Below are 22,015 nucleotides of genomic sequence, written 5' to 3'. Positions count from 1 at the left end.
ATCAATCTTCCATTTTTTTTTGTTCTAAATCTTTATCGAGATTTTTATGATGTCCTCCAATAAATCGCCTTCCACTACTCCAACAATGGCATCAGAATTCAGTGGAGAAGAGATTTAGCTTTCAAGAATTGTTTCAAGATTCAAATAACACAATCTAAAAATGTCTTTAGCAAAGTTCAAAGTGGATAAATTTACAGGCACAAATGATTTCAATTTATGGTGCATAGATGAAAAGACAAGAAGAGAGACAGAATTGAAAACTTATAGTGCAATCCTCTTAAGTCTTGGAGTGAAGTTTTGAGAGAAATCTCTAATGAAGAAACAACCTCAGGATTGTGGATCAAATTGACATCGATTTATTTGAAGAAATATTTGGCCAACAAGCTATATTTGAAGAAGAAACTCTATGCCATGAAAATGGATGACAACAAGGAATTGAGGGGGCACTTGGATGAATTCAATAGAATTGTGCTTAATTTGAATAATATTGGTGTCAAAATAGAAGAAAGGGGTCAAGCTATCATTCTATTAAGTTCTCTACCCAAGATATTTGAGCATTTTGTAGATACGATCTTGTACGGTAAGGACACATTAACAATGTCAGAATTCAAAGTTGCACTTAATTCCAAAGAGATACAAAAGAAATCAAAAGATAAAGGGGAATCAAGAGAAGATGGGGTATACATTAATTGTTAGGGATAGAACTGATAAGAGAGAATTGAAGAACATGAATCGAAGTGGTAGCCAGACCAAATCAAAATCCAAATTCAAGAGTAAAAAGTTCTATTATTACTGTAAGAAAGAAGGAAACTATAAAGATGAATGTAATCCCTTAAAAGCTAAGAGTGCCAGAAGCAAAAGCATGGAAAGAGGTAAATCAAAAAATGTTGCAAAGGATGGATATGACTATGTTGATGTCTTAGTTGTGTCCTGTAACAGTCAGCAGTCCCGTGATCTGTAAGGGGAAACACCGGGTAAGCTGTGCAATCCCACATCGCCTGGGAAAGGTCAAATGGGATGATTTTGAGACTGTGTAGGTATGGGACTACACAGTTGAAGAGTGCTGAAATGGATTGATTGGTACTACCTATATCAACAAGGTGCATCTTGTTTTTTGGTAGCCCATCACGAAATAACTCCATGGTTAAGCGTGCTTGGCCTGGAGCAATTTTAGGATGGGTGACCTCCTGGGAAGTTTTCCCAGGAAGCGTGCGAGTGAGGACAAAGCACGCTGGAAACACTCGTGTTGGTCTGTAGGGTCAGTCATCAATCCAAAAAGCAGCCAGAGTGGCGTACTCGTGTATAAGAACCATTCATTCCGTGGGTGTAAGGACCCAATGGAGGCTTGAAGCGGGGACGTTACATGTCCAACAAAGAGTCTGATGAGGAATGAATACTAGATTATGGTTTCTCATTTCACATGACGCCACACAATAATTTGTTTTGTGAATTCAAGGACATACAAGGTGGAAATATTCTCTTAGAGGAAACAACAAGGCATGCTAGATTAAGAAAATTGGATCTATGTTGTTTGTTATGCATGCTGTCATCAAGGGAACTATCAAGAATGTCAGGTATGTCCTGAACTTAAGATAATATTTTGTCTATTGGTGAATTAGTTACTAATGGATATTCCATTAAGATAGAGGAATCTCTTAGGGTAACTAAGAGTTCACTAGTTTTTATGAGAGGGGATATCAAAAATGGTATCTATGTTCTTAATGTAAAGGCAGTTATGGGAACATCTAATGCAACTTTGAATGACAAGAGCGATAACTAGACTAGAATGTGGAATTTCAGATTAGACCATTTTAATGTAGACTAGAATGTGGAATTTCAGATTAGACCTTTTTAATGAAAGGGGCTTGATAGAATTAGAGAAACAAGGGATGTTAAGAGAAAAATTGAATGGTAAATTAGAAATTTGAAGAATGTGTACTAGGAAAGAGTTGCACAGTGAAATTCCCTACTAATATACATATTACTAAGGAACCACTCAACTATGCCCACTCAGGTTTATGAGGTCCTTCAAGGACAAACTCTTGGGGGTTTTAACTACTTCATGAGCATCATAAATGATTTCAGTAGAAAGGTTTGGGTTTTCATTTTGAAAAACAAGAATCAAGCTCTAGAAACTTTCAACAAATGTAAGAAATTAATGGAAAACCAAATAGGAAGGAAGTTGAAGGTACTCAAGACAAACAATGGACTTGAACACTGCTTAGATGAATTCAGTGACTACTGTGCTAAAGTTGTAATTAAAAGACACAAAATAGTGTTCAAGACACCACAACATAATGGACTAGCAGAAAGAATAAATAGAACTATACTTAAAAGGGTCAGATGAATGTTAAAAGGAGCTGGCTTACAAAAGCACTTCTAGGGTGGAGCTATGAAAACAGCATGCTACTTAATCAAGGTGCCCATCTGTTGCATTAAATTTTAAAACAACATAAGAAATTTGGATAGGAAACAAGCCAAATTATGACCACTTGAAAGTATTTAGGTGTCTTTGCCTACGCACACATCAGACCAGACAAATAAGAACCAAGGGCCTTGAAATGCATGTTCCTTGGTTGTCCTGATGGTTTGAAAGGCTACAAATTACAGTGTCTAGAAGAGGGTCATAAGAAGTGTATTATCAGCAGGGATGCAATATTCAAGGAAGATGAGATGGCCATGAAACCAATTTAGAAACCAATAATGATTCAAGAGAGTAGCAGGGTACATGTTTAGGTGGATCACAATGAAACTAGTGAGAATCAAACAAGTGATACTCTAAAAGCACCTTTGCTATAAATTGCAGATGTAGAGCAGGAATTTGATGATGAAACACATTTTACTGAAGAGAATTTGAGAAGCAATCAACTTGCAAGGAACAGGGAAAGAAGGCAACCAAAAGCACCTGATAGACTTGGCTATGCAGATTATTTTGTATCAAACAGCATAGCTTTTGCCTTTGTTGTTATTGAAGAAATTAAAAGCTTAGACCCTACCAGTTATGCATAATCCATTTAGAGCAAAGCAAGAAAGAAATGGTCGATGGCAATCAATGATGAGATGGACTCACTGATCAAGAACAAAACCTGGATTGTGGTAAGAAGACCTCAAGGTCAGAGAGTAATTGGTTACAAGTGGATTTTTACACAGAAAGAGTGTGACAATGGAATAGGTCAGGTTAGGTATAAAGCCAGGTTGGTTGCTAAAGGTTTCAGTCAAAAAGAATGTATAGATTATAATGATATCTTTCACATGTAGTGAAACAACCTTTGTCAAAATTATGATGGCAATGGCTGGAGAATTTGATTATGAGGTGGATAAGAAGGATGTCAACAAAGCCTTTCTCCATGGGAGTTTGAATGAAGAGATCTATATGATTCTTCCAAAAGGATATGAAGTATACAACTTAGATAACAGTAAGGTGTGTCTTCGTAAGAAGTCACAGTATGGTCTTAAGCAAGCACCAAGATAGTGGAATTTAAGATTTGATGAATATATGATTCAAATTGGTTTCATCAAAAGAAACTATTACCCTTGTGTCTACTTCAATGATCAAGTATATCTTCTGTTGTATGTTGATGATATACTAATCATAAAAAAATTGAGAACTGAAGTAGAGAAGTTAAAGATGAAACTTAGCAGTGAATTCAAAATGAAAGACTTGGGGAGAGCTAAGAAGATACAGGAAATTAATATTGTCAGAAAAAGGCCAGAGTACATCATTTTGTCTTAGAAAGGTTACCTAAAAAAATTAATCCTAGACAAGTTTAGCATGGATAAACCCAAACAAGTAACTACCCATTGCTCCTCATTTTAAACTCACACAAGCACAATCACCACTAATAGAGATGGACAAAAGGTATATGAGTAGCATACTTTATGCATCATGTGTTGGAAGCCTCATGTATTCCATGGTGTGTAGTACTATGCCAAATCTGGCCTATGCCATAAGTGTGGTGAGTAGGTTCATTGCAAATCCTAACACTGAACATTGGGTTGCTCTAAAATGGATTCTTAGATACGTTCAAGGGACTCTGGATACAGGATTGAAATTCATCAAAGACAACATATCACCTTGTGAAATGACATGCTATGTAGATTCAGATTATGCTGGAAGCATAGATACAAAGAAAAGCCTTACAGAGTACTGCTTTACAGTATTAGGTGGATGTGTGCGTTAGAAATAAAACCTACAAAAGGTACTTGCATTATCTACCCTAGTGGCAGAATATATGGAAACTGTAACGTCCCCGCTTCAAGCCTCCATTGGGCCCTTACACCCACGGAATAATGGCTCTTATACACGAGTACGTTACTCTGGCTGCTTCATGGACTGATGACTGGCCCTACAGACCAACACGAGTGTTTCCAGCGTGCTTTGTCCTCACTCGCACGCTTCCTGAGAAAACTTCCCAGGAGGTCACCCATCCTGAAATTGCTCCCAAGTCAAGCACGCTTAACTGTGGAGTTCTTTCGTGATGGGCTACCGAAAAACAAGATGCACCTTGTTGACATAGGTAGTACCAATCAATCCATTTAAGCCCTCTTCAACTGTGTAGTCCCATACCTACACAGTCTCAGAATCATCCCACTTGACCTTCCCCAGGCGATGTGGGATTGCACAGCTTACCCGGTATTTCCCCTTACGGATCACGGGACTACTGACTGTCACAATCACCCCCCCTTACGGGGTCCGACGTCCTCGTCGACCACACTTCCGGCTGGGTCAAGGCTCTGATACCATTTTGTAACACCCCGATTTCCCGAGATGTCACATAGGATAGTCCGTATAAAATAATTTAATAAGATAAAGACAATCAAATACTGCTTTATTGAAAAATATCCAAGCATGAGATCTCATTGTTTAAAACAAAATACTTTTAGTACTGTAAACTTAAATAAAACTAGTTAAGTCAAAATAATAGTTCCAAAATGTTTAGCAGTTAAAAACATTAAAAGCAAAATACTGTGCCAGCCCCCTAACATGCGGTCCACGCCTCGAGCTCTTCATTCTCACTGCTTAGCCTTACCCTTACCTGCACACAGAGTACCCGTGAGCTAACGCCCAGTAAGAAGAGCTATGTAGGACATAACCCTCCTAACTAGTTACTTGACATAATTTGCTCTTTTATATTAATCAACAGTAATTCACATTCCATAAATATATCCACAACGCATGTTGTTCTCACATGCACACATCAAGTCTCATACCGCACATTATACTCACATACGATAATCCACTATTCTCTCATGTTGATCAGACATGAGGTAACCTACCCTGCCTTGTGTTATTCTCACACTTGGCATCCAACAGGGCAATTAATTACCATAAGTTGTACTCACCCATGATAATGTTATAACCTGCAAGTGTTATGCTCACACAAGCAGCATGACCCTAATATTATTCTCATGCTAATGATGCTCACAAAATATAAGGAAATCACAACACTATCAAATTAAATAACAAACCAACCCAAGTTGTATGCATAACATACACCCTGTGTACAGATGTCCACTCTTCTTACCTCAGTTGCTAAGACCACACTTGCTACCTCGAGCACCTCAACGAATTTCCTTGTTGAGAACAAGATCCTAGACATTCATTAACACAACAATACACTCAAAATACATTCAAGTACGAATCTCTAAACTCATACAGAAACTTACGTAAAAATACGTAACACATAGGTCCATTTTACTTGCATGACACACCATACATAAGCATTTATTATTTAGATTCACACAAACATATTGCATGGACTCAAACAAACATTCTTAACGTAAAACATGAATTCATACAACACATTTTTACGTAAAATTTACTAAAATACTATTTATTCTTATTAAAGTCCAAATAAATAGTTAATTAATCACCAATAATTATAATAAATACCTACAGCAACTAATAAATAATAAAACCTATTCCTTTTGACGTCATAGACAGTAAATGGTATTTCAAAAATACATTTTACTATTTTAACAACACTTATCTATTTTTCATAATTAACTTAAGCATTAATTAAGTAAATTCATGAAAAATACCAAAATTAAATTAAAACCGAATCTAACTCTTCTAATACACTTCATAATCTGTAATAAGTCATAAATAATTTTCTTTGAATTTTCTAAGCAACCTAGGTATTTTTCATAATTTAAATAAGAAATAACATCAATAATTCATGAAAAATACATAATCGCCTGAAAATTCAATCTACCAATTTTATAACAGTTTATATATCATAGTCCATCAAATAAAATTAATCTAGATTTTTCTGAGCAACCTAAGTATTTTTCATAATTAATTTAATAAATAACACAAATAATTCATGAAAAATACAAAATTAACCGAAATTCGAATCTACCAATTTTGCAATAGTTTATATCTCATAACTAATCATATAAAATATATTTAGATTTTTCTGAGTAATCTAAGTATTTTTCATAATTAATCTATGAATTATACTAAATAATTCACAATAATTCCAAATAAATTCAGAAAATTATGAAACTTCACCAAGCACCTTAGAATAAAATAAGGAATCAAAATATACAAAAATATCTAAGAAAAACACCTCAGAAACGGTCAGAACGCGGTCGCCGGCGTTCTCGTCGGTTTCGTCGCCGGTAAAGTGTAACTTTGTCTCCGATGGCTCTTGAAGCGTCCTTTCGATTGGGGAAGCTCTCCACAATGCTCAGGACCTCAAAACGATCAAGAAAAGTGGTCCGAGAAGGCAGATCGGGGTTGTCTTCTTCGTTGGCGGTGTACCGCCTTTAATGGAGTCAAAATTTTGGATTTTCGTTTTGGACGTTAAAGCTTCGTTTTCTTACGTCAAAAACAATCCTTAGGGTCCCATGCACTCAAATATAACCTCCCTTGACCCAAGAACAAGCTTAAACACGTTCGAATTTGAGTCCGTAACTAAGCCGCACCTTTGAAGCTTCAAAAATGGCGAATCTCAAAACGACGACTTCCGCCCCTTATACCACGTTAAAAAGCTTCCTTAGGTCGTATATAAGTGATCCCAAACCCCCACGTTCACCCAGGTTTCACTCCGCTTGAAGAAACGAAAGTTTTCGGTACCGTATACGCCGTATACGTGCTCTCTCTCTCTCGTTGGTTCTCTGTTTTGGGTGAACGAAAATAGAGTTTAAAACCTAATTTCTATCGTGTTTAAACCCAAGCAAAATATCGCATTGAACCGAAGTGGAGCGATTCCCATTCCACCAAAATAGGCGTTAGTTCGGTTCGGTTCGTATCACATATGCATATATACTGTTAATAATATTAATAATGATAATAATAATAATAATAATAATAATAATAATAATAATAATAATAATAATAATAATAATAATAATAATACGTATAATAATAATAATAATAATAATAATAATAATAATAATATTAATAATAATAATAATAATAATAATAATATACCCATATAACAATATCCACACATATGTATTTATTAGGCATTATACACATGCCAATAAAATCAAATATTATATCATCATAAAAATAATCCCATACATATTTAAATCCATAAATATGTAACATAAAAAAAATACTCTCAGCTAAATAAAATTACAAAAATACCCTTTCGGAGTTAGCGGATATTACAATTATCCCCCTCTAAAAGAAAATTTCGTCCCGAAATTTTACTCAAATAATTCTGGATATTGTTCTCGCATATCAGATTCAAGCTCCCAAGTAGCTTCCTCAACCACACTGTTTCTCCATAGGACTTTCACCAGGGTAATTGTCTTATTTCTCAAAATCCTATCCTTTTGATCAAGAATCTTTACCGGACGTTCATTGTAGGACAAATCCTCCTGCAAACCCAGTGTTTCATAGCTCAAAACATGCGATGGGTCTGACACATATTTCCGGAGTTGAGATACATGAAATACATTGTGCACCCCAGATAATGATGGCGGTAAAGCTATTCTATAAGCTACACTGCCCACTCTATCCAATATCTGAAATGGACCAACATATCTAGGACTTAGTTTCCCTCTCTTACCAAATCTCTTCACTGAGAGTCCTTTTCGTGGTGTCACTCGAAGAAACACATGATCACCCACTTCGAACTCAATGTCCCTCCGCTTCAGGTCTGCGTAAGATTTCTGTCTGCTCTGCGCTGTGATCATTCTAGCCCTGATCTTCTGAATAGCTTCGTTGGTGTGCTGAACTGCATCTGGCCCTAGGAGTTTGTTCTCTCCCAACTCATCCCAATGCAGTGGAGACCTGCACTTTCTTCCATACAACATCTCATAGGGTGCTACCCCGATAATAGACTGATAGCTGTTGTTGTAAGAAAATTCAATCAAAGGCAGGTATTTGCTCCATGATCCTTGGAAATCTATCACACATGCCCTCAACATATCTTCCAAGATCTGATTTGTTCTCTCAGTCTGACCATCCGTCTGGATGATATGCGATCTTGAACTTCAATCGAGTTCCCAGTGCTCTCTGTAAGCTTTCCCAAACAGACGAAGTGAACCGAGCATCTCGATCACAAACAATAGAATACGGTGCCCCATGTAATCTCACAATCTCATTCACATAAAGTTCAAGAAATGGTCCATGGAGTAAGTCATGCGTACTGGTAGAAAATGGGCAGATTTTGTATACCTATCGACGACTACCCAAATGGCGTCATGCCGCTTTGTAGTCTTAGGTAACCCGATCACAAAATCCATGGAAATCTCTTCCCACTTCCATTCAGGGAGCTTCAGTGGTTGTAACAATCCCGCTGGTCTTTGATGCTCTGCTTTAACTTGTTGACATGTTAAGCATTTGGCCACAAATTCAACTACATCCTTTTTCATGCCAGGCCACCAATACAATGCTTTTAGGTCATGGTACATTTTAGTGGTCCCGGGATGAACTGAATAAGGTGTAGTATGAGCTTCTACCAATATCCCCTTCTTGAGCTCATCATTATCGGGCACATAAATTCGTCCCTTGAACCGAATTAATCCCGTGTCTGATATTTCATAATCTTTGGCGTTACTATTCAAAATTTCTTGCTTTAGTTCACTGAGCTTTTGATCTGTCGTCTGCCCCTCCTTAATTCTTTCTAACAAAGTGGATTGAAGTGTGACCTTTGCAAGTTGCCCTGTAATAAACTCTATACCAGCTCGTTCCATGTCTTCCACTAATTCCCTTGATACTCCTTGTAAAGTGGAAACTAGTCCGGGACCTCTACGGCTGAGTGCATCCGCTACCACATTGGCTTTACCGGGATGGTATATTATCTCGCAGTCGTAGTCTTTGACTAGCTCCAACCATCTCCTCTGCCTCATGTTTAACTCTCTCTGGGTGAAAAAGTACTTTAAACTCTTATGATCGGTGTAGATTTCACATTTCACTCCATAGAGATAATGACGCCGCATTTTTAGTGCAAAAACTATCGCGGCTAACTCTAGGTCATGTGTCGGGTATCTCTCGTTCGTATTCTTTTAATTGCCTTGAAGCGTAAGCAATTACCTTCCCTTCTTGCATTAGAACACAACCCAACCCTTGTTTAGATGCATCACAATATACCGCAAATTGTCCCTTTTCTCGTTGGTAACCGAGGATTGGTGCCGAGATAAGTCTATTCTTCAACTCTTGGAAGCTTTGCTCACACTTGTCCGACCAGAAAATTTTAGATTCTTCCTAGTTAATTCGTTAAGGGTGTGGCTATCTTTGAGAACCCCTCAACAAACCTTCTATAATAGCCTCGCTAAACCCAAAAAGCTTCGAACCTCTCGAGGCGGTCTTTGGTCTAGGCCATTCTTTCACTGCGGCAAAGAACCTTGGCGGGATCTACTTTTATTCCCCCGTTAGTGACAATGTGGCCCAAAAATGCAACCTCGGACAACCGTAACTCACATTTTTTGTACTTGGCATACAATTGATGTTCTCTTAGTCGCCGCAAGGTCAAGCGTAAGTGCTCCTCATGTTCCTCCTCTCGTCTTAGAATAAATCAATATATCATCTATGAATACAATGACAAACCGATCCGTATATTCCTTGAAGACTCGGTTCATGAGGTCCATAAAAGCCGCCGGGGCATTTGTAAGTCCAAATGACATCACCATGAACTCATAATGCCCGTATCTCGTTACGAAGGCCGTCTTCGGTATATCTTCATTTTTGATTCTTAGCCGATGATACCCCGAACGAAGATCAATCTTAGAAAACACCTTTTTCCCTTGAAGCCGGTCAAACAAGTCGTCAATCCTCGGCGGTGGTACCGATTCTTTATAGTCACCTTGTTCAATTCTCGGTAATCTATGCACATTCTCATAGTACCGTCTTTCTTTTTAACAAATAGAACCGGTGCGCCCCACGGAGAGTAGCTAGGTCGATAAACCCTAACTTAAGCAATTCTTCCAACTCGTATTTTGAGTTCTTTCAATTCCGATGGTGCCATCCTATATGGTGCGCGGGAAACCGGTGCCGTTCCGGCACTAATTCTATCACAAATTCGATTTCTCTCGTGTGGTGGTAACCCGGTAACTCCTCCGGAAATACATCAAGAAACTCGGCAACTACCCGTGTTTCCTCCGCTTTCTTTCGCTTTCTTGGTGTCATCAACCACATTAACTAGATACCCTAAGCACCCACGCCGCAATAGTTGCCCGGCCTTCATTGCCGAAATAATAGGAGTGCGGGGTTTCTTTCCTACCCCCCGAACTCGAAAGTCTCTCCATCTTCGGTGTGAAAACAACTTTCTTTTGCTTGCGATCAATAGATGCTCCATATTTGGTAAGAAAATCCATGCCCAAGATTACATCAAAATCAAATAAATCTAATACAATCGTGTCTACAAATAATTCTCTACCATCTATCCCGACGGGTATACCCCTAAGCCAACTTCTAGAGATTACAACCTCCCCGCATGGTAACATGGTCCCAAACCCCACGGTAGAATAATTCACTCGGTGCATTTATATGATTTACAATTGTGCTAGCAATAAAGGAATGAGTTGCACCGAATCAAACAAAACTTTACAAGTGGTGTTGGCCATAGGAATCGACCCGATACAACCGAAGGATCGGCCTCGGCTTCGCTTGAGTGATGGCAAAAACTGCGGGCCGGAACATACTTGTCATCTTTCTTGGGTTCTGCTCTCTGTTCCCGATCCGTCCCCACGTGGGCAATTGCGTTTGATGTGTCCTTCTTTTCCACATTTGTAACATGCTTTTGCGCGACACTCACCGAGATGACGTTTGGTACATTTAGGGCATTCTCGGAATGTTTCGCCCACTTCTTGCCATTAAATCATTGGTCGTTATCACTTTTGTACCTCTTGTCTTGACTTGGCCTGCCCGGACCGGTCCTCGTCCCCGTTTCTTGTGGTCATTAGAATTGGCTCCACCTTTCTTAGATTCTCTCCTCGGCGCATTTTCCTTCCAAATTTTGTTTTCACTCCGCTCGGCCCGTAAGAGCCATTTCGACAACTTGAGCATAGCCGAATTGACCCCTTGACACAATTTCCACATCTCGAGCAACCATTGGTTTCGTGCCTTCCACAAATCGATGTGCTCGCACTCTATCGCAGGTACCGGATCCGGAGCAAATTTCGCCAATCTATCAAATTTTTGTGCATACTCAGTCACAGTAAGACTCCCTTGGACTAACCCAGTAAATTCATCGACCTTTGCTGCTAGAACTGCTGAGTTATAATACTTCTCATTAAAGACCCTTTTGAAATCGTTCCAGTTCATGGTATCTACATCCTTTGTTTGTTCCACCACCTCCCACCAGATACGAGCATCTTTCCTCAGCATGTAAGATGCACACTTCACTCGGTCATTCCCATCTACCCTTAGCATCTGCAAAATGCTTTCTATGCGACTTATCCACTCCTCAGCCACTACCGGGTCTATGCCTCCCTCAAACTCAGGTGGGTGTTGTTTCCGAAATCTCTCTGCTAACAACTCATGTCTAGCCTCTGTAGCAGGATATACCACTGCAGCTGGTGGGTCTCTATTTTCTGCATCCTGCCTTATTTGGACTGGCGGCTCCGGTTGACGTCTCAGCTGACGAAGTTCTTCATCCTGCCTATGAATGATTCCTTCCAGTGCGGCAATGCGCTCTTCCCATCCCTGTGGTGCTTGAGGTGGTTCATTGTTCCCTCCATCATCTCGGCCTTGGCCTTGGCCTCGACCTCGACCTCGACCTCGACCCACTCTAACTGACCTTCTAGGAGGCATTTCTAAACTCCTGAACCACACAAACCAATACACATCAAGATCATTTTGATCATCAATTTTACATGAAAATAATGTTACCCTCTCGCATGCAGAAATTCAAGGCAACTTAATTATAAGTAATAACCACTTACAGTACAGTGAGTCGAGCTCGTCTCATGGCGGTGAACTTTACATGTTAGGGCTAACCACAATCTTTAGGACCGTATTGCTCATACTACACCTTATTCAGTTCATCCCGGGACCACTAAAATGTACCATGACCTAAAAGCATTGTATTGGTGGCCTGGTATGAAAAAGGATGTAGTTGAATTTGTGGCCAAATGCTTAACATGTCAACAAGTTAAAGCAGAGCATCAAAGACCAGCGGGATTGTTACAACCACTGAAGCTCCCTGAATGGAAGTGGGAAGAGATTTCCATGGATTTTGTGACTGGGTTACCTAAGACTACAAAGCAGCATGACGCCATTTGGGTAGTCGTCGATAGGTATACAAAATCTGCCCATTTTCTACCAGTACGCATGACTTACTCCATGGACCATTTTGCTGAACTTTATGTGAATGAGATTGTGAGATTACATGGGGCACCGTATTCTATTGTTTGTGATCGAGATGCTCGGTTCACTTCGTCTTTTTGGGAAAGCTTACAGAGAGCAATGGGAACTCGATTGAAGTTCAGCACTGCATATCATCCAGAGACAGATGGTCAGACTGAGAGAACAAATCAGATCTTGGAAGATATGTTGAGGGCATGTGTGATAGATTTCCAAGGATCATGGAGCAAATACCTGCCTTTGATTGAATTTTCTTACAACAACAGCTATCAGTCTACTATCGGGGTAGCACCCTATGAGATGTTGTATGGAAGAAAGTGCAGGTCTCCACTGCATTGGGATGAGTTGGGAGAGAACAAACTCCTAGGGCCAGATGCAGTTCAGCACACCAACGAAGCTATTCAGAAGATCAGGGCTAGAATGATCACAGCGCAGAGCAGACAGAAATCTTACGCAGACCTGAAGCGGAGGGACATTGAGTTCGAAGTGGGTGATCATGTGTTTCTTCGAGTGACACCACGAAAAGGACTCTCAGTGAAGAGATTTGGTAAGAGAGGGAAACTAAGTCCTAGATATGTTGGTCCATTTCAGATATTGGATAGAGTGGGCAGTGTAGCTTATAGAATAGCTTTACCGCCATCATTATCTGGGGTGCACAATGTATTTCATGTATCTCAACTCCGGAAATATGTGTCAGACCCATCGCATGTTTTGAGCTATGAAACACTGGGTTTGCAGGAGGATTTGTCCTACAATGAACGTCCGGTAAAGATTCTTGATCAAAAGGATAGGATTTTGAGAAATAAGACAATTACCCTGGTGAAAGTCCTATGGAGAAACAGTGTGGTTGAGGAAGCTACTTGGGAGCTTGAATCTGATATGCGAGAACAATATCCAGAATTATTTGAGTAAAATTTCGGGACGAAATTTTCTTTTAGAGGGGGATAATTGTAATATCCGCTAACTCCGAAAGGGTATTTTTGTAATTTTATTTAGCTGAGAGTATTTTTTTTATGTTACATATTTATGGATTTAAATATGTATGGGATTATTTTTATGATGATATAATATTTGATTTTATTGGCATGTGTATAATGCCTAATAAATACATATGTGTGGATATTGTTATATGGGTATATTATTATTATTATTATTATTATTAATATTATTATTATTATTATTATTATTATTATTATTATACGTATTATTATTATTATTATTATTATTATTATTATTATTATTATTATTATTATTATTATTATCATTATTATTATTATTATCATTATTAATATTATTAACAGTATATATGCATATGTGATACGAACCGAACCGAACTAACGCCTATTTTGGTGGAATGGGAATCGCTCCACTTCGGTTCAATGCGATATTTTGCTTGGGTTTAAACACGATAGAAATTAGGTTTTAAACTCTATTTTCGTTCACCCAAAACAGAGAACCAACGAGAGAGAGAGAGAGCACGTATACGGCGTATACGGTACCGAAAACTTTCGTTTCTTCAAGCGGAGTGAAACCTGGGTGAACGTGGGGGTTTGGGATCACTTATATACGACCTAAGGAAGCTTTTTAACGTGGTATAAGGGGCGGAAGTCGTCGTTTTGAGATTCGCCATTTTTGAAGCTTCAAAGGTGCGGCTTAGTTACGGACTCAAATTCGAACGTGTTTAAGCTTGTTCTTGGGTCAAGGGAGGTTATATTTGAGTGCATGGGACCCTAAGGATTGTTTTTGACGTAAGAAAACGAAGCTTTAACGTCCAAAACGAAAATCCAAAATTTTGACTCCATTAAAGGCGGTACACCGCCAACGAAGAAGACAACCCCGATCTGCCTTCTCGGACCACTTTTCTTGATCGTTTTGAGGTCCTGAGCATTGTGGAGAGCTTCCCCAATCGAAAGGACGCTTCAAGAGCCATCGGAGACAAAGTTACACTTTACCGGCGACGAAACCGACGAGAACGCCGGCGACCGCGTTCTGACCGTTTCTGAGGTGTTTTTCTTAGATATTTTTGTATATTTTGATTCCTTATTTTATTCTAAGGTGCTTGGTGAAGTTTCATAATTTTCTGAATTTATTTGGAATTATTGTGAATTATTTAGTATAATTCATAGATTAATTATGAAAAATACTTAGATTACTCAGAAAAATCTAAATATATTTTATATGATTAGTTATGAGATATAAACTATTGCAAAATTGGTAGATTCGAATTTCGGTTAATTTTGTATTTTTCATGAATTATTTGTGTTATTTATTAAATTAATTATGAAAAATACTTAGGTTGCTCAGAAAAATCTAGATTAATTTTATTTGATGGACTATGATATATAAACTGTTATAAAATTGGTAGATTGAATTTTCAGGCGATTATGTATTTTTCATGAATTATTGATGTTATTTCTTATTTAAATTATGAAAAATACCTAGGTTGCTTAGAAAATTCAAAGAAAATTATTTATGACTTATTACAGATTATGAAGTGTATTAGAAGAGTTAGATTCGGTTTTAATTTAATTTTGGTATTTTTCATGAATTTACTTAATTAATGCTTAAGTTAATTATGAAAAATAGATAAGTGTTGTTAAAATAGTAAAATGTATTTTTGAAATACCATTTACTGTCTATGACGTCAAAAGGAATAGGTTTTATTATTTATTAGTTGTTGTAGGTATTTATTATAATTATTGGTGATTAATTAACTATTTATTTGGACTTTAATAAGAATAAATAGTATTTTAGTAAATTTTACGTAAAAATGTGTTGTATGAATTCATGTTTTACGTTAAGAATGTTTGTTTGAGTCCATGCAATATGTTTGTGTGAATCTAAATAATAAATGCTTATGTATGGTGTGTCATGCAAGTAAAATGGACCTATGTGTTACGTATTTTTACGTAAGTTTCTGTATGAGTTTAGAGATTCGTACTTGAATGTATTTTGAGTGTATTGTTGTGTTAATGAATGTCTAGGATCTTGTTCTCAACAAGGAAATTCGTTGAGGTGCTCGAGGTAGCAAGTGTGGTCTTAGCAACTGAGGTAAGAAGAGTGGACATCTGTACACAGGGTGTATGTTATGCATACAACTTGGGTTGGTTTGTTATTTAATTTGATAGTGTTGTGATTTCCTTATATTTTGTGAGCATCATTAGCATGAGAATAATATTAGGGTCATGCTGCTTGTGTGAGCATAACACTTGCAGGTTATAACATTATCATGGGTGAGTACAACTTATGGTAATTAATTGCCCTGTTGGATGCCAAGTGTGAGAATAACACAAGGCAGGGTAGGTTACCTCATGTCTGATCAACATGAGAGAATAGTGGATTATCGTATGTGAGTATAATGTGCGGTATGAGACTTGATGTGTGCATGTGAGAACAACATGCGTTGTGGATATATTTATGGAATGTGAATTACTGTTGATTAATATAAAAGAGCAAATTATGTCAAGTAACTAGTTAGGAGGGTTATGTCCTACATAGCTCTTCTTACTGGGCGTTAGCTCACGGGTACTCTGTGTGCAGGTAAGGGTAAGGCTAAGCAGTGAGAATGAAGAGCTCGAGGCGTGGACCGCATGTTAGGGGGCTGGCACAGTATTTTGCTTTTAATGTTTTTAACTGCTAAACATTTTGGAACTATTATTTTGACTTAACTAGTTTTATTTAAGTTTACAGTACTAAAAGTATTTTGTTTTAAACAATGAGATCTCATGCTTGGATATTTTTCAATAAAGCAGTATTTGATTGTCTTTATCTTATTAAATTATTTTATACGGACTATCCTATGTGACATCTCGGGAAATCGGGGTGTTACAGAAACTGCTAAAGCTATCAAGGAGGTAATTTGGCTAAAAGGGTTTGCACAGGAACTGAAAATAAAGGCAGAAGATATAACTGTGTTTTGTGACAACCACTTTATGGAGTTTTAGTCATATCCCTTTAATAGTCTTTTCCACTAGATCAATGGTATCTAAAGCTATTAACTTCGCTTTCATCGTGGAATGAGAAATGTCAGTTTGTTTCTTAGACCACCAAGAAACCGCTTTTTCACCAAGGATAAATACCTAATTCGTTGTAGATAGATTATCCCCAAAGGTGGGTATCCAACTTGCATTCATGTATGCTTCCAGTATTAAAGGAAATTTGGAGTAGTGAAGACATAGGTTTTTAGTTCTCTTATTAAGTAACCCAAAACTCTCCATATTGTCTTCCACTGATCCACACTTGGATTATTAGTAAATTAACCTACTAAGTTTACTAACCGTAAATGATATGTCGGGCCTTGTACATTGTGAAACGTATATAAAGTTCCTTATAACACTTGCATACTCCAACTAAGCTACCGCTCTACCACTATTTTAACTAATAGTTTACTATGGTCGAATGGTGTCTCCTCAATATTAATTAATTATGGTTTAGAAATATTGCAAGCCCAATTATTTCACAATGACTTCCAAAAACACTCTAAATATTTCTCTTTTAGGAGTCATCATATTGTATATATTATATGTAGTGTCATATATATTATCTTTTATTATAAGTTTCTCTTTCAGTTGGTGAAATATTAGTCTAAAGTGCAAAATACAAAAATTACACTATTATCTCTGCCGAAACAAAGGAAGATTAAAATTCACCTATGAGTATCATTATTTTTCTTATCTACCATTTTTAGATAGATATTATCTTCAATTATCAACAATTTAAAGATTGATTTTTAATTTTCTTTTTTATCTTACACACATTTAAGTTGTGTTTCCTTAAGTATTTGAACATCAATTTTTAGTTTATTTTTGGATTATCTTAAGAACATATTTAAATTATTAAGCTTTCTTAAATACTAATATATTGCATCCAGTATTTACTTTTAATTTTCAAAATTATAAATTATATTATTTAAATATACATAATAATAATAATCTCACCTAAAAACTAATAATATTTTTTCTTTAATTTTTAATTATATCACTTTTAAATAAAATAGAAAATACTTAGTATAAAATTTAGTATGCGTACCTCGCACGTAACTGTAATCTAGTATTTATATAAGGGTAATTGGCGACAAACATCCCTTATGTTTTAATTTTAATTATACTCAACTCTCTAATTTTTTTTTTTTTTTTGTGGCAATATAATACCCCATTAATTTTACTTCTATTTGAAAATTGGAGGCCCCAGTTACCATTAAATACGAACTAAATTATCACTATGTACACTTATGTATACGTAATATATTTTCATCAGAGATTTCAATGTCACGTGTATATATATTACATGTGTATATAATGACATCCGTGTTGACGTTTAACGGTAGAAGTTAAATGGCGCCTTAAATTTGCAAACAAAAGAGCGAGGTATTTCCACAAAAAAATAAATCAAAAGCTTAAGCATATAAAAATTAAAACATAAAAAGATTTCGTTGCCACTTACAATATATTTTTTATTGTAAGAATCTCATGAGGTTACATTCATCTTCTTCTCATTTCTTCTGTTGGATTTATCAAGTAAAGATGCTATCTCCAATGGTATACGGTCTGGACGAAACTTCTTATTTAACCAAACTGTTGTCACTTTTGCTTCCAAAATAGGCTGAATAAATAGAATAATATATAATCAATAAAAAAAAAAAAACAACATTAATACTCACAGTTTACTTTAAATTTACATGAAGAAAAAGTTGAAAAATATGATAAAATTATATATGTAAGGGTAACAAACAGGGACGGACCTAGTAGTATTAATATGGGGGCTATAGCCCCCACTAACAAAAATATTACCTTTTAAAAAATTAAATGTAATTTTTTTAATTTGATAATTATAGACTAAAATAATAAAAAAGCCCCCACAAAATTAAATAAATCTAGTAAGAGTGATTATAATATAAGTATAAATATTTTTTAATGATAAATAAGCCCCCACAAAGTAAAAATTCTAGGTCCGTCACTGGTAACAAAGTACTTTTATATGATAACTAGATAGATAACCAATTACTATAAGGGATAACACCTTATGGTGTTTTTTTAATATTTTTTTTTTTAACTCTTTTGTAAAATTTTCCCATCAAATTAATAACATTTATAAGAAAAAGTTATATTTTTGCAAACTTATCTTTTAAAAACCATGAAAAATGAAATTCTTCAAAAAAAAAAATGGTATTTTTGTAAAATTTTGGGAAAAAAATACCCAATAATACTCACATATTACTTTAAATTTAGGGATAATTACATAAGGCATCATTTTTTGTAGAATAAAATTACATTTTTACGTTTAAAGAATTTTTTTTATATATATATTTTTACAGTTTTCCATAAAAACAACAAGAAAACTACATAAAAAAAATATAAAAATACATCCAAATAACATCAAAACAACAACAAAAAATAATATACAGATAACAAAAAATCAACAACAAATTAACAAAAGTACAACATAAAAAAATCATAAAAATATTTAAAATTTCGTGAAACTATATTTTTATAATTTTTTTTTTGGTAGTTTTTGATTATATATATTTATATATATATATTTACATACCTCATGGTTGGGAAGCTTGAAAATGTTATGCTCGAAGTATGCACGAACAGCTGAAATTCTTGAATATCTTATCTTCATCACAAACTTGTCTCCACTCTATACCCAATTAATTAAGCACAAAATAATTATTAATTAATTAATGATTTTTTAATTTTACCTACTTTTGAATTTTAATTTTATTCTTTTATTAAAATAATTAAGTATAATTAAGAGATAATATTATATAAAATGAGAAAAATGCATACTCTTAAAGGTGAAAGGAATTTGATTGACAATTCTGAGATTGCTAATGCATTCCCACTTCGAACAATGCTATCACAACTTACACCAATTCTTTCCATCACTTCATAACAACCTAATTTATTATAAGAATTAATAATTAATTAATGGGGATTTATAATTTATAATTGTACAAAAAAGATCGAGCAATTAATGTATAAAAGATTCTTGCAAAAACTAAATAAAAATAGATTTTTTTTATTTTTATAGTTTTTTTGGTAAAAAATAAAAATAATGTAAGGTAACCGGTTACCGTAATGAGATAATTGATTACTCTAAAAAAATAACTAGTTACCCTAAGTATTTTTCACATATCTTTCTTTCTATTGATGTATTCCTACAAAATATATTTATTTTGTAAGAAAAAATATATTATTTTTGAGTAAATTAAAACTCATAAAATATGTCATTTTCACTTAATATAAGGGTGAATATGCATATGTTGCGAAAAATGAATTCTTTTTAATAAATCCAATTATAGCAATTTTAGACCAAAAACTTTAATTTAGTTTTTTTTTTTTTTTTTTTGACAAAATGATCTGAATTCGTATTAACTGAATAAAATCTAAAATATAGCATTTCTAAAAACATAATTGGCATTTTTTAAGAGATTTTCGCAGTCGAAATGATTATTCAAAAGATTCTATATTTTGTAAAATGGAAACCCTAACCAAATTTCATTCAAACTTTTTTAGGGTTAAGATCGTATCAAAAATTGGGTCACAATCATTGTTAAAGGGTGTAGAAGAGAATATTTTAGAGTAAAAAAGAATCGAAAAGTTCAACCAATAAAATTGAACTCACTACGTATGAATACTAACCAGTACTCTTACAAAATAAAAAAAAAACACAGAATTCAAAATAGTATCATTCATCCATATATAACTATAATCAAAAAAATTACTTTTATATATAAATATAATTTTACTTACCATGTTGGCAATAACTTGCATAAATGGCATTGTTGACAACACCATATTGATCAAGCTCATAATCACGAACTTTGAGCTCAATTTCAATGTACTCACTCATCATTATTGATCTTCTATTATGGCTACTACTAACTCTCATCATCATACTATCATTTCTACTACTACTACTCAATTTCATATTATTATTATTATTATTATTATTATTATTGGTTGACAATAATATTGATCGGAGATGAAGATCGTGATGAGTAGCTGGGAAAGCCACTGATGATGAAGATGAACGGTGAGGATGGAGACACGTGGCAACGTTTACTACAGCTGATGAAATCATTGTGTGCAACATGTTTCAATCAATAATATCTCATATTAAATATATAGCTAGCATGGTATATATATAAATATATATATGTCATATTAAATGTCATCTTATCATCTTTTGATTATATCTATGTAAGACATAATGTGTATTTATAAGTGGTGTACGTTTCTCTCATGGTCGATATATATATATATATATATATATATATATATATGTATATATTTTTGACAAATTATGGTCGAGATATATTGTATTGTATAATATTTTATTGGATTTTGTTGTATTATGCTAGTATTAATATAATTGTATTAAGATGTGTGACAGAATTAATTTTGTAGGTAATTAGGTATGTATATACATAAGGTATCATAATTCATAAGCATATGAATAATGTATGAGTTCGTTGTACCTAATTTTTTAAATAATAATATAGTTTTATATTTGTAAAAGAGAAACAAATCATGAAGATATCTTATTTGCCCATGTCTCATTATTACTTGAAATTTTCAAAGCTAATAACAATAATATATAAATATAATTGGGTAATAAATGTAAATTATGATGATCGATAAGAAGTAGATTTACATAAATACATAGATCAATTACTAATATTGGTATAGGACTCCAATAATTGGTTAAGAATACTATAATACATTTTTTTTTCATAGGATAACACAGTCAATAAATAAGAAATAGGAAATTAGTAAATAATCTTATTAAAAGTGAATTGTTAAGAGATTTGGTACGAGCAATTCAAAATAATATAATAATATGATTAATTGTAATATAAATTAATTAAAGCGGAGAATATAGTTTTGTTGTTCAAGACAACAAATTAAGTTTTAATTTCTCAACTTAAAAATGTTTATTTACATTTTGTTAAACGATTCACGAAGAAAATAGTTCATATTCTTGCACGAGCTTCTATTTCTATTATATATGTTGATGGTGTCTATATAATGGGAGGACTGCTACCACTATTGCATCCTTGATTTCGGATGACTTGATTTAATGAAGTTACATTTTCATTCAAAAAAAATTGATTAAGAATACTAGCTAATTAGATTTTTTCCATAAGATCAATAACACAATCAAATAAGAAAATAATTAATCTTATTAAAAGTGAATTAAGGCAGCTACTTAATTTTAGTGATAATTTTTTAGTCACGACATAAA

General features: G+C 34.7%; 2 protein-coding genes and 2 long non-coding RNA genes across 4 annotated transcripts; 2 read left to right on the top strand and 2 right to left on the bottom strand.

The window, feature by feature from the left end:
• Window positions 1-4,790: 4,790 nt before the first annotated feature.
• LOC133039937 (uncharacterized) lies at window positions 4,791-7,232 on the bottom strand. The gene is made up of 2 exons (XR_009688884.1): window positions 5,526-7,232; window positions 4,791-5,036 (listed from the first exon to the last, which is right to left on the bottom strand). It is a non-coding gene; the product is annotated as an uncharacterized LOC133039937 (long non-coding RNA).
• Window positions 7,233-13,063: 5,831 nt separating this feature from the next.
• LOC133039808 (uncharacterized) lies at window positions 13,064-13,675 on the top strand. Its single transcript, XM_061118764.1, has one exon. It carries the CDS (start codon window positions 13,064-13,066, stop codon window positions 13,673-13,675), a length of 612 nt encoding a protein of 203 aa, XP_060974747.1.
• A 1,774-nt stretch (window positions 13,676-15,449) lies between these two features.
• Window positions 15,450-16,549, top strand: LOC133039938 (uncharacterized). The gene is made up of 2 exons (XR_009688885.1): window positions 15,450-15,814; window positions 16,304-16,549. It is a non-coding gene; the product is annotated as an uncharacterized LOC133039938 (long non-coding RNA).
• A 1,266-nt stretch (window positions 16,550-17,815) lies between these two features.
• On the bottom strand, window positions 17,816-21,009 carry LOC115697585 (acyl-acyl carrier protein thioesterase TE1, chloroplastic-like). The gene is made up of 4 exons (XM_030624661.2): window positions 20,521-21,009; window positions 19,555-19,664; window positions 19,310-19,405; window positions 17,816-18,364 (listed from the first exon to the last, which is right to left on the bottom strand). The coding sequence occupies exons 1-4, from the start codon at window positions 20,861-20,863 to the stop codon at window positions 18,230-18,232; spliced, it is 684 nt and encodes a 227-aa protein (XP_030480521.1). The 5' UTR covers window positions 20,864-21,009; the 3' UTR covers window positions 17,816-18,229.
• Between the last annotated feature and the right edge of the window lie 1,006 nt (window positions 21,010-22,015).

This window comes from Cannabis sativa, chromosome 7 (genome assembly GCF_029168945.1).
Source record: "Cannabis sativa cultivar Pink pepper isolate KNU-18-1 chromosome 7, ASM2916894v1, whole genome shotgun sequence".
Classification (NCBI taxonomy): domain Eukaryota; kingdom Viridiplantae; phylum Streptophyta; class Magnoliopsida; order Rosales; family Cannabaceae; genus Cannabis; species Cannabis sativa.
Note: the sequence above shows the minus strand (reverse complement) of the source record. Positions and strands in the feature narration are given on the sequence as shown.

Excerpts from the sequence above, each read along its gene's own strand:
- LOC133039808 (XM_061118764.1), top strand. The coding sequence starts at position 13,064 with ATGTTGTATGGAAGAAAGTGCAGGTCTCCACTGCATTGGGATGAGTTG.
- LOC115697585 (XM_030624661.2), bottom strand. The coding sequence starts at position 20,863 with ATGTTGCACACAATGATTTCATCAGCTGTAGTAAACGTTGCCACGTGT. Across the intron at positions 19,665-20,520 it reads TGCAAGTTATTGCCAACATG|GTTGTTATGAAGTGATGGAA; the intron begins GTAAGTAAAATT and ends ATAATAAATTAG. Across the intron at positions 18,365-19,309 it reads TCAAGCTTCCCAACCATGAG|CCTATTTTGGAAGCAAAAGT; the intron begins GTATGTAAATAT and ends CTATTTATTCAG.